The sequence below is a fragment of the Aquarana catesbeiana genome, linkage group LG01 (genome assembly GCF_042186555.1).
Source record: "Aquarana catesbeiana isolate 2022-GZ linkage group LG01, ASM4218655v1, whole genome shotgun sequence".
In the NCBI taxonomy this organism is placed as follows: Eukaryota; Metazoa; Chordata; class Amphibia; order Anura; family Ranidae; genus Aquarana; species Aquarana catesbeiana.
In genome coordinates, this window is record NC_133324.1 from 946,249,699 (window position 1) to 946,268,874 (window position 19,176).

At 43.5% G+C, this 19,176-nt stretch overlaps 1 protein-coding gene across 1 annotated transcript in view; it reads right to left on the reverse strand.

Annotated features, from left to right (window-relative positions):
* Nucleotides 1–19,176, reverse strand: part of LOC141121259 (von Willebrand factor A domain-containing protein 5A-like) — a 197,996-nt gene that overhangs the window by 46,682 nt on the left and 132,138 nt on the right. The window contains exons 10-14 of the mRNA XM_073611071.1: nucleotides 15,101–15,259; nucleotides 14,168–14,271; nucleotides 13,556–13,764; nucleotides 10,250–10,396; nucleotides 2,941–3,015 (exon numbers count right to left, since the gene is read on the reverse strand). Of these exons, the coding sequence (XP_073467172.1) occupies nucleotides 2,941–3,015; nucleotides 10,250–10,396; nucleotides 13,556–13,764; nucleotides 14,168–14,271; nucleotides 15,101–15,259 (694 nt within the window). The remainder of the gene's footprint in view (nucleotides 1–2,940; nucleotides 3,016–10,249; nucleotides 10,397–13,555; nucleotides 13,765–14,167; nucleotides 14,272–15,100; nucleotides 15,260–19,176) is intronic.

Here is a 19,176-nt window from a genome sequence, read left to right on the forward strand (position 1 = left end):
CCTGTAATGATGCCATCCAGGGTAGCCCCCACAATACATGTCTAAGCACCACCAAGAGGCATAGCAGATAAATTGCAGCACTTAGACCAACAGGTCTGCCAATGCAGCAAAGGCAGGGGGATTCTGCTCCCCCTCTAGATATGTCAGCTGGATCTTTAGAAGCCAGAGATTCCTCTATTGGAATCATGGTTGCCTTGAGCAGCCTAAAGACAAGGGGGTCCACTACTGGTGGAACAGTCCACTTCTGAAGGAGGGACTCCTCAAAGGGGTACCTCACAGCAAGCATTTTCGGAAGCACAAAGGGCACTTTGGGCACTCCCAGTCTTCAAGGACAAATTTGACAAAATAAGAGGGAGAAGGAAACGCTTTTGCCGCGCAAGACCGCTTATGGGTGCCATAAGGGAACCAGCCACCGCTGCATTCCCCATCTTGAAAGGTTCCCGCACAGATGTAATAAGTGCGACAACAGAGCCTTTTTGTGCACCACTGCAGTTGTGGAGGAATCATCCTCACTCCCTGACAGGACAGGGAGTGTTGCCACTAACCCTGCAGAGTGGGCCACGATTGTGGCGGCAGAGCCAGATTTAGGATCGTTGGAGACAGAGGAAGTAGAGGAGGGTGGGGGGGCATTTACTAGGCTATATGCCTAAGCGCCACAACAAAAAACTCAGGGAGGGGGCCACCAACTGAGACCCCCACCACCCGAGGCCTGCACAGAGGATGTCGACTGAGGTCCCGCACAGGGAACGCCGAGGCCCCTCACAGGGGGCACAGACCGAGGCCCCTCACAGGGGGCACAGGCCGAGGTCCCTCACAGGGGGCACAGACCGAGGTCCCTCACAGGTGGGCACAGACCAAGGCCGCTCACAGGGGGGCACAGACCGAGGCCCCACATAAGGGACGCTGACCGAGGCCCCGCACAGGGGGGCGCTGATGGATGTCGGCCACATGAGGCAGGCCAGTCACCCGCCTCCCAGGCCCAACCACTGCAGCAGGTGGGCCCAAGGGATACCCCCCAGTAGCACCCCCGAGTGTGGAAGGGGGGGACAGTGTGTCCCAAAAGCACCTATGCCAGAAGCCTAGGCCTCAAGGAAGGGAGGGAGGGGGTTGGAGGAGAACCCAGGAGGGACCGACCACCCCAGGGAGTACCCGCGCCCCACACCACGTCCATGGTAGGAGAGGAGGGGGCCCCGTACTTACCGATCCAGCGAAGCGTGCGGGTAATGCTCCCAGACAGGTCCCCTCGCCACTGAAGTGGGGGGCTGTCGGCCATGAGGAACGCTGCGAGTCAGGCTGAAACCCGGTCATACGGGACCTCGCGAGACGTTTAATTTGCAGGGCCAGCCCCCGTCCTAGCGTGTGTGGTCTGCATGCACTTGCTGGCCAGACTGGGGAGACCACTGGATCTTAGTGTCCAGCCCGTTGCCCAGCCCGGCAGTTAATTGTAGATCTCACCGGAGAAAAATCCAGGAAAAAAGAAAATAACAAACAAGAAAATTCCCAGGAATAAAGATCCCAGCAGGGAACTAGGTCCTTACTCCTGACAAGGCAGAAAAAAACTGAAGGCCTATAGCAGAGAGGGGGTGTATACCACCTACGACTGCCCATAGGCGTAGTGTCCTACTCCTGTAGGGGGCAGTATAACCCTATGGTTCTGAATAATGGAGCGCGACGTCTGTCAATGAACGAAAGAGAAATAATTTTTCTTTTTCCATTGAGGAAATGTTCACAAAAGTTCTGCTGTATTGCACAAATACTGTACCAGGACATTTATAAGAACACCATACAATACAACTCCCCAACCAATCCACCTTACTCTGCACATTCTAAAATTTGGGGGAGGGGAAGTTTGAGACTTTAAATGAGGCCATGACTGGGTAAAGCCATGTGCCTCCATCCATGTCACTCTGACAATGAAAGCACAATTGCGGCAGGAGGCAGCAAAGAAACTAAAGGGTGGGACTTTATATGAAGCTCATGATGACAAAATGAATGTTACTCTGCACATTGTCCCATGATCCCTGTGATCCCTGCTGGCCAACCCCCATCCCCCACGAGCCAAATACAGCACTCAACTCCCTGGACATTGGTCCCCCATTGCTGACTCTCCTTGCACTGTCCACCACCACCAAATCCAGCTCACTTCTTCCAGAACCTCAATAGGGATGGTACCAGGCAGCACCCCACCCATCTCCACACCAGTCTTCCACTCACATGCTGACCAACCTTACCTTTATGTCTCTGCTGTTAAATGTACTCTTCTTCCCCATGCAGAACTCAGATCAGCTGGAATATGTTAAGAGGAAGATCTTCTCACATTTCCCTAACTTCATTTACACCCCTGATAAGTGATGCACCTGCCCATCAGTGTACAGGGAAAGTCTCCGGTCCCCGACGTTCCTCGCTAGGTCATGTGACATGCAGAGAGCCTCAAGAGAAGTCAAAGTTAAGATTTCCCTGTATCTGTTTAATGGGTGCATCGATTATCAGAGGAGTTAGGGAGAGGGTGAGAAGATCTTTCTAGTGACATATTGTACATGAAGTTTTGGTTCCAGCCGAGCCAATATGAGGGCTGTATGAGGGAGGGGTATTAGTCTCACTGCCCCATGGCACCTGACTTTCTTTTACAATTGCAGTGCTTACCACAGCCCTCTGGTTGCAGTACCTCTGTACCACCTTTCCCTCACTGGTCTCCCTTATATTCCCTGTTCACAATGCCCACTGTAATGGCAATGCGTACTGGGCTAATGCATAGCTGTGTGGGTAGCAGCCATTTTGGTCATCCCAGCCATGTTGCCTTGTGAAGGGCACAGTGTCCTTCCCCCACCTTTTTCTTTAAGTTACACAATACACAAACTGTTAAAGGGGTTGTAAATGCATTCAGGTGAAAAACCTTCTGCAGTGCAGCAGCCCCCCGTCCCCCCCCCCACTTTTACTTACCTGAACCCGATCTTTCCAGTGACGAAAACGAGCCTAGCAGCTCCAGCTGCTGTCCTGGGTCCTTATTGGGCATTTCTAAAAAAATAAGCTGCGCTGTGTAAAACTATATACATATGGTGACATAAATCCACATATACTAAAAATCAGTGTCAAACGGAGGATGTGATAACTTCCAATCTACTGGTAATAAACACTGAAATAGGTTGCTCCAAAATGTGAACATATAAAGTGCGGTTGTTAAACCCAAATAATAAAAGCTGATAAAAAAATATATATAAATCACAAAATGTTTTTAACCACTTGACCACTGGGCACTTAACCCCCTTCCTAACCAGACCAATTTTCAGCTTTCGGTGCTCTCACATTTTGAATGAGAATTACTCAGTCATACAACACTGTACCCATATAAAATTTTTGTCCTTTTTTTCACACAAATAGAGCTTTCTTTTGGTGGTATTTAATCACCGTTGGGTTTTTTATTTTTTGCGCTATAAAAGAAAAAAGACGGAAAATTTGGTAAAAAAATGAATTTTTCTTTGTTTCTGTTATAAAATTTAGCAAATTAGTAATTTTTCTTTGTAGATTTTGGCCAAAATTTATATTGCTACATATCTTTGGTAAAAATAAGTACAACTTGGTGTATATTATTTGGTCTTTGTGAATGTTAGAGAGTCCAAAAGCTATGGTGCCAATATCTGAAAATTGATCACACCTGAAGTACTGATGACCTATCTCATTTCTTGAGACCCTAACATGCCAGAAAAGTACAAATACCCCCCAAATGACCCCTATTTGGAAAGAAGACATCCGAAGGTATTTAGAAAGATGCATGGTGAGTTTTTTTAAATTGTCATCTTTTCCCACAATTCTTTGCAAAATCAAGATTTTTTTTTTTTTTTTTCACAAAATTGTCATATTAGAAGGTTATTTCTAATTTAGTTATTTCTCACACACAGCATATGCATACCACAAATTACACCCCAAAACACATTCTGCTATTACTCCCGAGTATGGCGATACCACATGTGTGAGACTTTTACACAGCGTGGCCACATACAGAGGCCCAACATGCAGGGAGCACCTTCAGGCGTTCTGGAGCATCCAGGCCAATTCTTATATTTCTCTCCTACATGTAAAAATAATCATTTATTTGCTAGAAAATTACATAGAACCCCAAAACATTATATATATATATATATATATATATATATATATATATATATATATTTTAGCAAAGACCCTAGAGAATACAATGGCGGTTGTTGCAACTTTTTATCTCGCACGGTATTTGCGCAGCAATTTTTCAAACGCGTTTTTTTTGGGAAAAGAAAACAGTTTTGTGCTTTAAAAGAAAAAAAAAACAGTAAAGTTAGCCCAATGTTTTTGCATAATGTGAAAGATGAAGTTACGCCGAGTAAATAGAAGGGTCACCCTTCAAAATTGCACACGCTCGTGGAATGGTGCCAAACTTCGCTACTTAAAAATCTCCATAGGTGACGCTTTCAAATTTTTTACTGGTTACATGTTTTGAGTTACAGAGGAGGTCTAGGGCCAAAATTATTGCTCTCGCTCCAACGTTTGCAGTGATACCTCACATGTGTGGTTTAAACACTGTTTTCATATGTGGGCGGGACTTACGTATGTGTTCACTTCTGCATGCGAGCACACGGACAGGGGCGCTTTAAAATTTTTTTTTTTTTTTTTATTGTTCATTTTACTTTATTTATTTTAGTTTGACACTTTTTTCCCCCCCAAAAAAAATTTTGATCACTTTTATTTCTATTACAAGGAATGTAAACATCCTTGTAATAGGAATATGGCATGACAGGTCCTCTTTACAGTAAGATATGGGGGTCAATAAGACCCCACATCTCACCTCTAGGCTGGGAAGTCTGAAAAAAAAAAAAAAAAAAAAACGATCCTGGCTTCGATCGTAGCGGTGAGTCGGTAGAAGCACCGGAGGGTGGCGGGAAGGGGGGCGTCCCCTCTCGCCTCCCATAAGAACGATCAAGCAGTGGAACAGCTGCTATGATCATTCTTATGGTGTAGGAAATCGCCGGCTGAAAAAGCTGATATCTGAATGATACCTGTAGCTGCACCCATCATTCAGATATCCCCGCACAAAGTCAAGGACGTCATATGACAGCAGGCGGGAACTGGTTAAAAATTGCGGGGTATTGTGGAGTATTGCAGAGTATTGCGGAGTAGTGCAGGGTATATTGCAGGGTATATTGCTGGGTATATTGCAGAGTATTGCAGAGTATATTGCAGAGTATTGCTGGGTATATTGCAGAGTATTGCTGGGTATATTGCAGAGTATTGCAGGGTATATTGCAGAGTATTGCTGGGTATATTGCAGAGTATTGCAGGGTATATTGCAGAGTATTGCAGGGTATATGGCAGGGTATATTGCAGAGTATTGCAGGGTATATTGCAGAGTATTGCAGGGTATATTGCAGGGTATATTGCAGGGTATATTGCAGAGTATTGCAGGGTATATTGCAGAGTATTGCCGGGTATATTGCAGAGTATTGCCAGGTATATTGCAGAGTATTGCAGGGTATATTGCAGAGTATTGCAGGGTGTATTGCAGAGTATATTGCAGAGTATTGCTGGGTATATTGCAGAGTATTGCTGAGTATATTGCAGAGTATTGCAGGGTATATTGCAGAGTATTGCAGGGTATCTTGCAGAGTATTGCAGGGTATATTGCAGAGTATTGCAGGGTATATTGCAGAGTATTGCCGGGTATATTGCAGAGTATTGCAGGGTATATTGCAGGGTATATTGCAGGGTATATTGCAGAGTATTGCAGGGTATATTGCAGAGTATTGCAGGGTATATTGCAGGGTATATTGCAGAGTATTGCCGGGTATATTGCAGAGTATTGCCGGGTATATTGCAGAGTATTGCAGGGTATATTGCAGAGTATTGCGGGGTATATTGCAGAGTATTGCCGGGTATATTGCAGAGTATTGCCGGGTATATTGCAGAGTATTGCCGGGTATATTGCAGAGTATTGCCGGGTATATTGCAGAGTATTGCCGGGTATATTGCAGAGTATTGCCGGGTATATTGCAGAGTATTGCCGGGTATATTGCAGAGTATTGCAGGGTATATTGCAGAGTATTGCCGGGTATATTGCAGAGTATTGCCGGGTATATTGCAGAGTAGTGCAGAGTATATTGCAGAGTAGTGCAGGGTATATTGTAGAGTAGTGCAGGGTATATTGCAGAGTTTTGCAGGGATGGCTGAGCACGGAGGGATGGATGGATGTGACTGCAATTGTCACTGAGCAGCGCTGTGGGCACTACACATGCAGCCCACAGCGGTGCTTCCATCCGATCCCTCCCTCTCTCCCCTCGCACTGTACCGATCAGTACAGAGAGGGGAGGGAGGAACCGGCGTCATGATATGACGCCAGTTTGTTTACATATGATCGCTCCGTGATTTGACGGAGCGATCACATGGTAAACGGCCGCGATCAGCGGCCGTTTACCGTGATCCGTGATGCGCCGGGTCCTCTGGACCCGGCGGTCACGGAAGTTCTCAGGTGTGCGCCCCAGAGGGCGTGCGAGAGCAGGATTTTGGGATGACGTCCATGGACGTCCACCCAGAACTAGCCGACCGCGCTGCAGCCATCTTTCGGCTATGGCCTGGTCGGCAAGTGGTTAAAAGCTGAAAGTCCTGTGGGAAAGTCCACACCACAAATGTTTAAAAAGAAGGTTCCACAATCAAGTAGCACTCCCAGTGTAAGTTCATATAGGAAATCCTCAGCTATGTAACTATTACGAATATATCCGAAGTTACGAATTATCCGAAATAACAAATGCCGCATCTAAACGAATGGAACGTAACAAATTAATAATAAAAAATAACAATAATAATAATAAAAACGTTTTATTATTATTATTTTTTAATAATTTGTTCCTCTCTATTTGTTTAGATGCGGCATTCTTTATTTTGGATAATTCGTATCTTCGGATAAATTTGTATTTGTTACGATCACTAACAGACAAATTTGAAAGGAAATTCCAATACCTATGATTTAATAGTTAGTTATTACTAGTTAGTTATTATTTCAAATTTTCGTTCTTTTGAATTTTGGAATTGACAAATTTTGGAATTTACGAATTGCGATCATAACGAATAAACCAAAATAGGGAAAAAAAAACGAATGAAAGGAAAACAAACAAATTTTTCGTCAGTGAACATGTCAATGAACCACTGGCACCCCTTATTCCTCCTAGGTAAAATAGACATTGAAAACCTGCCATGTTTATATTTGTTTTGAAGCATAATTTCACGCTGGATAATATCTGGATCTGCTCGTTCTCAAACTGTAAATTGGAGATATTCCGAGATATGTACACTTATCAGAAATTGTATCTGAGACATGATCATGAACAGTGGCGGCCCGTCCATACAAGGCACCACCCCCCTAATCCATGCACCCGGCCAATAATCTCTAAGCAGGGTGCCGGACGCATGGATCTCAATGGGGTTTTTTTTTTTTTTTTTTTTTTTTTTTAGAAGCATGTGATTAGAGCCTGAGTGCATCTGCCAAGTTTGAGAACCGATAACACCTGGCTCATCGCCCGAACCCTGTTCAACCCAAGTATATTGTGCAAGGATATCCTTTGATAACGTCCCGTGGGAGGGACGAAACGTGTCAGTGACTGCTGGAGGTGACGTCAGATCCGGCCGGTGACACACAAGTCGCGGCGCACTTCCGGTTTCGGTTTTTATGTTTGTTTGTTTTGTACTAATGTGAGTGGATTACTTTGTCTTATAATATGTTTTAACCACCTCCCGCCTGCGCTATAGCCGAATGACGGCTACAGCGTGGGCCTTAATTGCTGGGAGGGCTTCAATAGACATCCTCCCGTGCATGCGCTGCCCAATCCCGGCCCCTTACCACGTGATCAGCTGTCAGCCAATGATAGCTGATAATGTGATGTAAACAAAAGATCGGTAATCAGCTTTTTAGCAGAAGAAAAAAAGCCAATCACCAGCTTCTGTCAAAGGGACAGCGGCCCCGAACGTTAAGAGCCACCGCCGCCTCATCTGTGCCCACCTGCAATCTGTGCCCACCCTGTGCGCTTTCGCCTCATCTGTGTCCACCAATTCCACCTGCCAGTGTATATCAGTGCCACCTATCAATGCCCATCAGTGCTGCCAATCAGTGCTCAGCAGTGCCACCCATCAGTGCCACCTATCAGTGTCCTTCAGTGCCACCTCTCAGTGCCCATCGGTGCCACCTATTAGTGTCCATCAGTGCCGCCTTATCAGTACAGCCTATCAGTGCCCATCAATGAAGGAGAAAAATTACCTGTTTGCAAAATTTTATAACAGGCTATAAAACTTATGTTTTTTTGTTTTTTTTTTAATTTTTGCTCTTTTTTCGTTTTACTTTTAGCAAAAAATAAATACCCGGCAGTGATTAAATACCACCAAAAGAAAGCAGTATTTGTGGGGAAAAAAAAAAAAAATGTCATTTGGGTACAGTGTTGTATGACCGCACAATTGTCATTCTAATGCCCCGTACACACGGTCGGATTTTCCGATGGAAAATGTCCGATCGGAGCGTGTTGTCGGAAATTCCGACCGTGTGTGGGCTCCATCGGACATTTTCCATCAGATTTTCCGACACACAAAGTTGGAGAGCAGGAGATAAAATTTTCTGACAACAAAATCCGTTGTCGGAAATTCCGATCGTGTGTACACAAATCCGACGGAAAAAGTGCCACTCATGCTCAGAATTAATAAAGAGATGAAAGCTATTGGCCACTGCCCCGTTTATAGTCCCGACGTACGTGTTTTACGTCACCGCGTTTAGAACGATCGGATTTTCCGACAACTTTGTATGACCGTGTGTATGCAAGACAAGTTTGAGCCAACATCCGTCGGAAAAAATCCATGGATTTTGTTGTCGGAATGTCCGAACAAAGTCTGACCGTGTGTACGCCCTAAAAGAGTGACAGCGCTGAAAGCTGAAAACTGGTCTGGGCAGGAAGGGGGTTTAAGTGCCCAGTAAGCAAGTGGTTAATAAATGGAATTGCGCTATATACTGGTATTCTTTTCCTGTTTTGCCATTCAGTATTTATATGAGCAAATCCCCACCTGCAAACAAGGAGCCACGTTGGAGGACTACAAAGCCCAGCATCTGAGACAATTTCAAAGCGACTTCTGTTATGGGAGTCTATGGAAGCTGGTGAATGAATGGGCACATAGGAGGGGAGCACGGATCGCACCAAATTATGTTTACAGTATTTTGGCTAGACATGTTCTGAAAAATTTGTTCGTTTTCGTTTAATTAATTTTTTTTCTTTTTCATTTTTCAGGTCATTATTCGTTGATTCGATGATCTAAATTCGTAAATTTGAAAACCCGAAAATAAGGAAGAAAGTCTGAAAATTCGTAAGAACGAAAATTCTAAATAATAACCAACTAGCTAAACTAATAATCACTATTAAATTATAGCTATTGGAAATTCCTTTCAAATTTGTCTGTTAGTAAATGTAAATAATACGAATTTATCCGAAGTTATGAATGATCCGAAATAACGAATGCCATATCTAAACGAATGGAACGGAGCAAATTAATAATAAATAATAATAATAAAATATTTTTTTATTATTATTGTTATTTATTATTATTAATTTGTTACGTTCAATTTGTTTAGATACGGCATTCGTTATTTCGGATAATTCGTAACGTCGGATACCGTAAATTTGTATTCATTAGTTTCAATAATAGCCAAATTTTAAAAAGGAAATTCCAATACCTATAATTTAATTTACTAATTATACTAATTACTAATTGCACGTTTAATTTTGGCATTTTCGGTTCACACGGAGGCAACCTGTCAGGCAACTTAGCCGCCTGACAAGTCGCGTACGATTCAGTGCAATGAATCGCAGCGACTCAAGTCGCTCCAACTTAGAAAAAGGTCCCTGTACCATTATGGGGCGACTTCAGAGCGACTTGCATTGACTTCTATTACAGAAATCGTTTGCAAGCCGCGCTGAACGGGGCCGGCTTCAGAGTCGGGCGAATTTGAAGCTGCCCTAGTGTGAACCCCGAGACTAATATCTCACTGAGAAGATCACCAATAATGATGGACTGTTTGGACGTTTGAGTAATTGAAGATAGGAGTTTAATTATTTGTTTCTGAAATTATTTTAATCAGGTATAATAGTAGGAGCGCTCTTTACACGTAGGCACAGAATTCCTAGAGTGTCAATGGTTTTCTAGAGTGACAGCATATCAGAATCAGCAAACACAAAAAAAATAATATGGCACTTACCGATTTCGCCCATCTGAGGCATTGCCGGGGAAGTACAAATCATCTTACATGCCAAATAGGGTTTTGAGCTCATCTGAGGCATTGCCACGGGAGCACTACACGCCATCATTCTATGTCCTCCATGGAATGCTGAGCCCATCATGAATGCTGTAAGAGAGGACAGATGATGAGTGATAAGCACCAAATTACAGACTCTATAGGATACTTGTGGATTCCTCACCATGACATGTGACTGCGGTCATCAGGGCTGGAAGAATGTAAAGTGTCTCTAAACCCAAAACCAAAAATGTGATATATTGCAGCTTACCAGTACTTAGATGTGGTGGCTGCATTTGTTTTCTTTTGTTCTCATACCCCCCCCCCCCATTTAATTTTCACTTGGTGGTCTCACAAATAACATACATATATCAAAAGCAGCGCTATCGATCTAACAAGTACTGTGCAAAAAAAAATTGCAATATGAGGCAGCAAATGAAGTGCAAAAGGTGCAATGTGAAACATCAAACTATAAAAGTGCAATATGGGACAGCAAATATTTAAACACGCCGAGGGGAAAAAGTCAGCTCCCTCGGCGGTGACCAGGAGGCGATGCCGGCACTCCGATCTAAGGTAAGTATGCAGCATTTCTGGCAAGATCAACAGGTATTTTTTGAAAATGTTCTTAGCCTGAAAAGGAAAAACTAATTCAGCCACCTCATCTACAACATAAGTACAGATAAGCTAAACTGATTTTTGATTAAGATACAATTTAATGCAGTATTGAGAGGTTATAGCATACACTATATTACCAAAAGTATTGGGACAACTGCCTTTACACGCACACATGAACTTTAATGGCATCCCAGTCTTAGTCCGTAGGGTTCAATATTGAGTTGGCCCACCCTTTGCAGCTATAACAGCTTCAACTCTTCTGGGAAGGCCGTCCACAAGGTTTAGGAGTGTGTCTATGGGAATGTTTGACCATTCTTCCAGAAAAGCATTTGTGAGGTCAGGCACTGATGTTGGACGAGAAGGCCTGCCTCGCAGTCTCCGCTCAAATTCATCCCAAAGGTGTTCTATCGGGTTTAGGTCAGGACTCTGTGCAGGCCAGTCAAGTTCCTCAAACTCGCTCATCCATGTCTTCATGCACTTTGCTTTGTGCACTGCTGCGCAGTCATGTTGGAACAGGAAGGGCCATCCCCAAACTGTTCCCACAAAGTTGGGAGTATAAAATTGTACAAAATGTCTTGGTATGCTGACACCTTAAGAGTTCCCTTCACTGGAACTAAGGGGCCAAGCCAAACCCCTGAAAAACAATCCCACACCATAATCCCCCCTCCACCAAATGATTTGGACCAGTGCACAAAGCAAGGTCCATAAAGACATGGATGAGTGAGTTTGGGGTGGAGGAACTTGACTGGCCTGCACAGAGTCCTGACCTCAACCTGATAGAACACCTTTGGGATGAATTGGAGTGGAGACCTTCTCGTCCAACATCTGCCTGACCTCACAAATGCACTCCTGGAAGAATGGTCAAACATTCCCATAGACACACTCCTAAACCTTGTGGACGGCCTTCCCAGAAGAGTTGAAGCTGTTATAGCTGCAAAGGGTGGGCCAACTCAATATTGAACCCTACGGACTAAGACTGGGATGCCATTAAAGTTCATGTGCGTGTAAAGGCAGGCGTCCCAATACTCTTGGTAATATAGTGTATATATTTACATATATAAATATATACACATACACATATATATATATATATATATATATATATATATATATATATATATATATATATATATATATATATATATCATATTCATGCAGCAGGTGGATCTCTAGGCTCTTTTTATGCATTATCCGTTGTATTCTAAGCTGCTCTGTTTCACAAAAATCCTGTTGATTACAGAGCTCATTAGATGAACCTGTATATAATACATTAAACTGTATGAATCTAAGGAGTTATAGCTCCACCCTTCAATCTTATTATTTTAAATCATAAAAAGGGTTATATATATATATATATATATGGCAGGCGTCCCAATACTTTTGGCAAGATAGTGTATTTCTCTGGGCAGTGATTAGAGATGTGTCCTATTACACAGACCTGACTTCCTATGTTTCCTTATATTTCTGAGTTAAAGGAGCCCCTGCCTGGAAGGATCAGGTGGAAAGACAGCAAGTAACATTATAAAGTATTACATGAGGAGGAGTAGTTTTAATAAATCAGCTATTAGTATTCCCATTAACAATATCCAAATCTATATTCTGGGATGTGATCTGTCCCCACAGAAAAGTAATAGTAACTATAGATAGACGGACGGATTATTTAGACCAGAGTTTACCTTCCTTATTTAAATGTGAAAACTAGAGATGCACACGATGGAAAAAGTTGTTTTGTTTCATAATCGTTCGTTAAGCTAATAATTTTTTTTTTTCATATTCGTTATGTTAGAATGATTAGTTTTCAGAATTTGTTACTTTTATAGGGGCACAATTATTTACATTTGTGTATGTTGAGGTTGTTGCATGTTTTACATATATGTGGAGATTTGATAGAATTTCATTGTCATTTGTGTTGCAATGATAATAAAGTATTTATCTTATCTTTATTCTATTTTCTTCTTTTCTATTCTCCTTAATTCTATTTTATTCTGTTAATTTCTTTTAAATTCTATTCTGCTTTATTCTACTCTATTCTTTTATTTTCTATTTGATTATATTCCTTTATATTCTTTTCTATTCTGTTCTATTTTATTGTATTCAATTATTTTATGTTCTATTCTATTCTATTCTATTATATAAAGCAGCCTAAGTAGGAATCATCTTCTTCTTTCACTTTTAGTGGAAGTGTTACATATTATGGTAAGTGTGCTTATCACACTTATTTTTGTTTATTTATTCTACTATTTATCATTTTTAGTTAGCGCCACATACCCCTTTATTCATTTTTTTTTTCTGTGTGGGAACACTTTTATATGTTGGCAGCTTCTCTTATCCTTATTTTGTTTATTTTAGAAAGTCTAGGTTTTGCGCATTAGTTTCTTTCCTTTCATTAATTGCAATATGTTTCAATATCGAATTCAAATTATATTTCAAATTCAAATTTGGATAACGCTTTTCATTATTTATTTCGGATTTGTTGAAATTTGTTACTATTATTGGTTGAACTGGTAGACTTGTGTGTTTTTTCAACTAAACTAACTATGTACCTATTGCGATTTGGAAATTCAGATACATCCAAATCTCTGAAGAGCAAAAATTTCATCCGAACTTCAGTTCATAACAAAAACGAATCGCACATGTCTATTGAAAACAGCATACCTGGAGCTGGGACATCCCTGCGCATAGGAGGACCCTCCACACGTGTCTTGGTGTCCTTGTTGACAGCTACATAAGCTGTGAGAGAGGAGACAACACCAGACTGCAGACTGGTCTCCAAGATCTTCTTCTTCACATCTTCAGATGGTGACTCTGTTCCATGTTCCAGTTCAGAGATCAGAGCTTTGGCTGCCAGCCTGTGAATTGTGGGCCTGGAAAATAATAGACAGTGCATGAGGAAACCCAGACAATGACCATTAGTGGATGGTGGCTAAGAACACCAGAAATCTAACAGTCTATGGATGTGGGTCTTAAAAAAAGATAGCCAGTGCGTGAGGAAATCAGGACTATGGTCGTCTGTGGATGGTGGCTGAGAGAAAATAGACAATGAATGAGAATATCTGAGCTCTGCCAGTCTGTGGATGGTGGGCCTCAAAAAAGATAAAAAGTGCATCCGGATGCCACAGCTTTGCTAGTCTGTGAATGGTGGATAAGAGAAGAAAGACAGGGCATGAGAAGATCTGAGCTCTACCAGTCTGTTAGTGGTGACTCTAAAAAGATAACCAAGGAAATGTTTCATATTAATGTGGGGTGTTTCAAATACTAAATATTGACCTTTCCACGTTCTGCACCTTCAGGGGGAAACAAAGATCATTCTTTATGATTTCATCTTTAAACTTGTACTGCAGACAGACCTCACCGTCAGCTTCATTCTCCACCTAGGAAATATTTAAAGAAAGTGTAAATCACTTCAAGCTCAGAGTCATTATATATAATGGATAACATACAGTGTAAATGGGCGTTAGGATTAAGTTAAGAAACACCTAGTAACCTTGCTCTCACAGTTCCATTTAGCAAGGCAGGTGGGCTTTGTACAGCAAGTCCTTAGCATATAACAAACAAATCATCTGCTTTTTCGAGCCATTACCTAAACTGAGGTTAGTTCCTGACAAACAAGGTGTCTCCTAATGAGTTCCCTAAAGCAAACAGGCAACTCTTGTATCTTCTTAGTGTTCTGTCAGCAATCAGCCTTTTCACCCAGCAGAATGCTCCCAGCAGAAAGAGTGAGAGAAAAAGATAGCCCTAAGTCAGGTCATATATATATATTTAAATTAATAAGCAGGTCTGGTTACCATGATGTAAGATGCAGACCAAGGAATAGATGCTTTTCACACTCAAAGCTCTTATAAATCCTCCGATACCCAGCACAGAACTTATAAAGATTCGGAGATGCTTCTCTTATGGTACTTTGTTTTTTGTGATCTTGGAACATACTGCATATTTATTAAATTCCACCCACACCTTAAACCATAGCCATCTTCACAGAAAGCCTGCGTACTCTGTATATATGTTGTCCACTTTCCCTCAGATTGGGTCTTTTGTACCACCAGCAAAGCCTATAATCAATCTGGAAATATACCCAGACCTCTTCATTTCTGCCAAACCCCATCCCACCCCAACTTTGTAATCTTCATTTAAAAATATTTTTCTGCAGTCTTGAAACTGAAGTAACACACAAAAAACACATTCTTCCCTGGGCTCACAGACCTTTCCCTTCAGCTGAGTATAGACAATAGATCTTTGACCGTGGAAGATGGCAGTTGGGACTTTGGACAGGACGATTGATTCCACACTGGAAGGAAGGGTCCATGTGAGAGAGATGTCCTTCACAATGGGCTGTAAGGAGCATTTTAGTGCCCGAAGAACCTAGAGAGTAAAGTAAAAAGGAACAGAAAAAATAAGTGTAACTTAAAAGTAGAACTTGGGCCACAAATAACAAGATAAAAATGTAAAACAGACTTTAATGCAATATCCACCTTCAATTCAGAGATTTTCCCACAGTACTTTTTTTTCTGTCATCAGATGTCCTCAGGCTGATGGCCAACATCATTCAACCCACTTGCTTTGAACCCAGGTCCTCCTAAGCCCCAGCTTGTGACTGGACAGTGAAAGGAGAAGCAGCACAGTGGTCATCATTCTGTCATTCAGGATAGGGGGGTGTATGAAGGGGAGTTGCCTATATGGCAAACCTGAATAGCATACACACACCTATAAATGAATCCCAGCTTTCTTACTATTTTATAACTTTAAGATCAAGGTTCAACTGTGGGCTGAACTGAGTACCTCTTTTATCCTTCACCCTACCGGATTTGGATCTACCCAAGGTGAATCCTGCCTGTTCGTGGATTGCAGTCCAGACAAACACAGGATTATGCAGGGTCGAATGCTTTGTAACCATAATGCACTGCAAAGGCCTTTGTTCTTAGGTCATCTGGCTTAGAAAAGGCAATCATTGCGGCTTTGTTGGGTGATTTTTATTGCATGTTGGGGTGCTCAAAGTGCAGTATCATTTGCCTGGGTAAGAGTCTGGTTGGAATATTAAGGTAAACCCTATATGTTTACGTGGGATTTAAAGATATGTTTTGTGGGATTTTTTCCTTTTTTTTTGGGAGGGAGGGTAAGATTTATTAGAAGTTTCATGTGAACAGTGTTGGAGTTTGTTGATAAAGTGGTGTGTGTAATAATTTTTTAAAGAAATTTTGTCATGGTTATGCAACAGTTTGTCAGCTTACCTGTCTCCATGTGTTCATCTCTAGAGACCAGCTGACCCTCACCTGACTGCTTTTATAAACTCTCCTCTAGCATATATTAACCTGTGCACTGCAAGCCAGCAGTGCTGATCAACCATTGTGTGTTAGCTTTCGTGTGTACTTGCTGTGTTTCCTACGTCTGATTCCAGTTACCGACTTTGGCCTGTTCTCAACTATTCCTGTCTGCTCGTAACCCTGACCTTTGGTGTGTCCCTGACCATCTCTGTTTGCCTGTGACCCTGAACCTTGGCGTGAACTTTGTTGTCCTTGTCTGCTTGTGGCCCCGACCTTGGCTTATCCCTTACTTTCCTTGTTGTTCCAGCCTGCTGCCTCCTTCCTCTTCTCCTGTAGTCTATCGTGAGCGTGAGCTGTGAGACCCTGGGGGCCGTGACTTGGAGCCAGACTGCAGCACAGTATATCCTCACCACTAGAGGCTCTGGTGAACACCTGCTGGCTCTTAGACTCCGCGCCCTGGGGAATCTATGCTCTAGCTCCCAGTGGGATCTGTGTTAGTGATCCAGTAGACCTGCTTCCTGAACCTCCCAGGGTTCAATCCGCAGCAGTCAGTCCTAGGGTCCACTACCTAACGGTGCACTTCCGACTCCTACAGAGTGCATCTCTGGGACAGTACGCTCTTCATTTTCGTACTTTGACTGCTGAGATGAGCTGAAATAATGAGGCCCTAGGTGCAACCTTTTTACATGGCCTCTCTGATAGAGTAAAGGATTAGTGGGAATATCCCTCCCTGCTGATCTGGACGGTGTCATCACCTTGTGTAACCAGATCGATATTTGCTCTCAGGAGAGGGCCCTGGAAAAAAGACGCCAGCACTCCCCGTTCACCTAGCCTCAAGGTGACCTGACAGTTAGATCAGCCATGGACCCGGCTGACGTGCAGCTTCCTGCAGATGATTCATTACAGGGCATAGTCCGCAGACTTGAGACTCAGGAATCGCATCAGACCCAGGTGATGTGATTCCTTCAGAATTTGACCTCTTGTTTTGAACAGGTTCAGGCCTCATTAGGACCCCCGGTTCAACAACCTCAACCGCTATCTGCTGCTGCACCTATCGCACCAGTCGCAGCCACACATTCATTACAACTACCAGCTCCGGCCCATTTCTCTGGGGACTCCAAGGCCTGCAGGGGGTTCCTTAGCCAGTGCACAATTCATTTTGAGCTTCAGCCCCAAAACTTCCTGTCCGATCGGGTAAAGGTAGCCTATATTATATCCCTCCTGTCCGGAGAGGCGTTAGCCTGGGCTGCCCCTCTGTGGGAACTGAATGATCCAGTTGTTTCTAGCCTGTCTGATTTCTTGAAACTTTTTCGGAATATCTTCGAAGAACCGGTTTGTGTCTCCTCAGCGGCCAGTGCCCTTTTACGTCTCCGTCAAGAGTCTGCTTCTGTGGGACAGTACGCTCTTCATTTTCGTACTTTGACTGCTGAGTTGAGCTGGAATAATGAGGCCCTAGTTGCAACCTTTCTACATGGCCTCTCTGATAGAGTAAAGGATGAATTAGCAGGAAGATCCCTCCCTGCTGATCTGGACGGTGTCATCACCTTGTGTAACCAGATCGATATTCGCTTTCAGGAGAGGGCCCTGGAAAAAAGACGCCAGCACTCCCTGTTATTTAGGCAGCCTGAGCTCTATGTCCCTTCTCTTCATTCTGAGAAGCACCTCCTGCCTGCTGAGGAACCTATGCAGCTGGGCCGGACCAAGTTATCACCCGAAGAACGTGCTAGGCGCAGAACTCTGGGCCTGTGCCTCTACTGTGGCGTCAAAGGTCATTTTCGTGATACTTGTTCTCTTTGTCCGGAAAAACGCTCAGGGCTAATACGTCTGGAAGGTGGAGTATTGGATCCTGAAATATCACCTTCACCTTCTCGTCTTCTCCTTTCTGTGTTCCTTCATGTCAGCGCTTCCCCTCGTTCGGTCTCGGCATACCTGGATTCCGGAGCCGCTAGCAATTTCATGGACTGGGGAACTGCATCTTCCATGAGACTTACCCTTTTGCCTCTCACAACGCCATTGGTGGTCTTGGTGATTGATGCCACTGTTCTTCCAGGGGGTCCTATCTGCTTCCAGACCCTCCCTGTTAAGATGTCGGTAGGGACACTCCACCAGGAGTGGATATCCTTCCTTGTCTTACCTAAGGCTTCATATCCTATCATATTAGGTCTTCCTTGGTTATGGCTCCATTCTCCACATGTTGACTGGACTGCTGGACAGATCTTGACTCCTGCCTACTCAAGGTTACCCCAAAAGAGAAACTTCCTGTTGCCACCATCCCAGTATCTTCTGCTCTCCTCACTGCATATAGCGATTTCTGGAATGTCTCCTGCAATAGACGGGCTGAGGCACTCTCTGGGTCGTGTGGCACTCTGGATGAGGAGCCCACCTGTGAACCTGAGCCGATCATTCACTCCAGTTTGCATGGCCATTTCCCTTTGCCTGTCCCTGGACCCCCTTGGACACACACCCAGGCTGACTCGTCCACCAGTTCCACAGTCGCTACACCCTGTGATGCAATTCTGGTGGTCGCTGCACCTGGCGATGCTGTTCAGTCAGCCTCTGCACCAGTCCAGCCTATGCCCAGTGAGCTTCCTGCTTCTTGTTCAGGACCTTCTGTAACCTGGCCTCACCCTACTGCTACTGCGCTTGTTCAAACCTGTTTAAGAGGCTCAATCCATCCTTTGGATAGACTGCCTCATTCGGCCAGGTGGGGTTTTCAATCTTTTGTTCAGGGCTCTCTGCATTCTGTTTGTGTTTCAGCTATCCAGCCTAACTCTTGTGACACGTCACCTTCTAACCAACCTGACCTCAGGGATCCACTGACCTCTACCCAGTCTGATGGTCCTGTGTTGGATGTCCAGCTCATCTTTAAGGTTCTGGGGGACCCTGCTCAGACTCCTGATGGTCTTCTCGTGCCCTTACCCATTCCTAAAAAGCTTTTAGTCCTCAATAAGTCCTTTCCTCCTCTCCCTACCTCGGTTCCGGTCTCTGAGGATAATCTAAAGTACGAGGTTAGTCAAG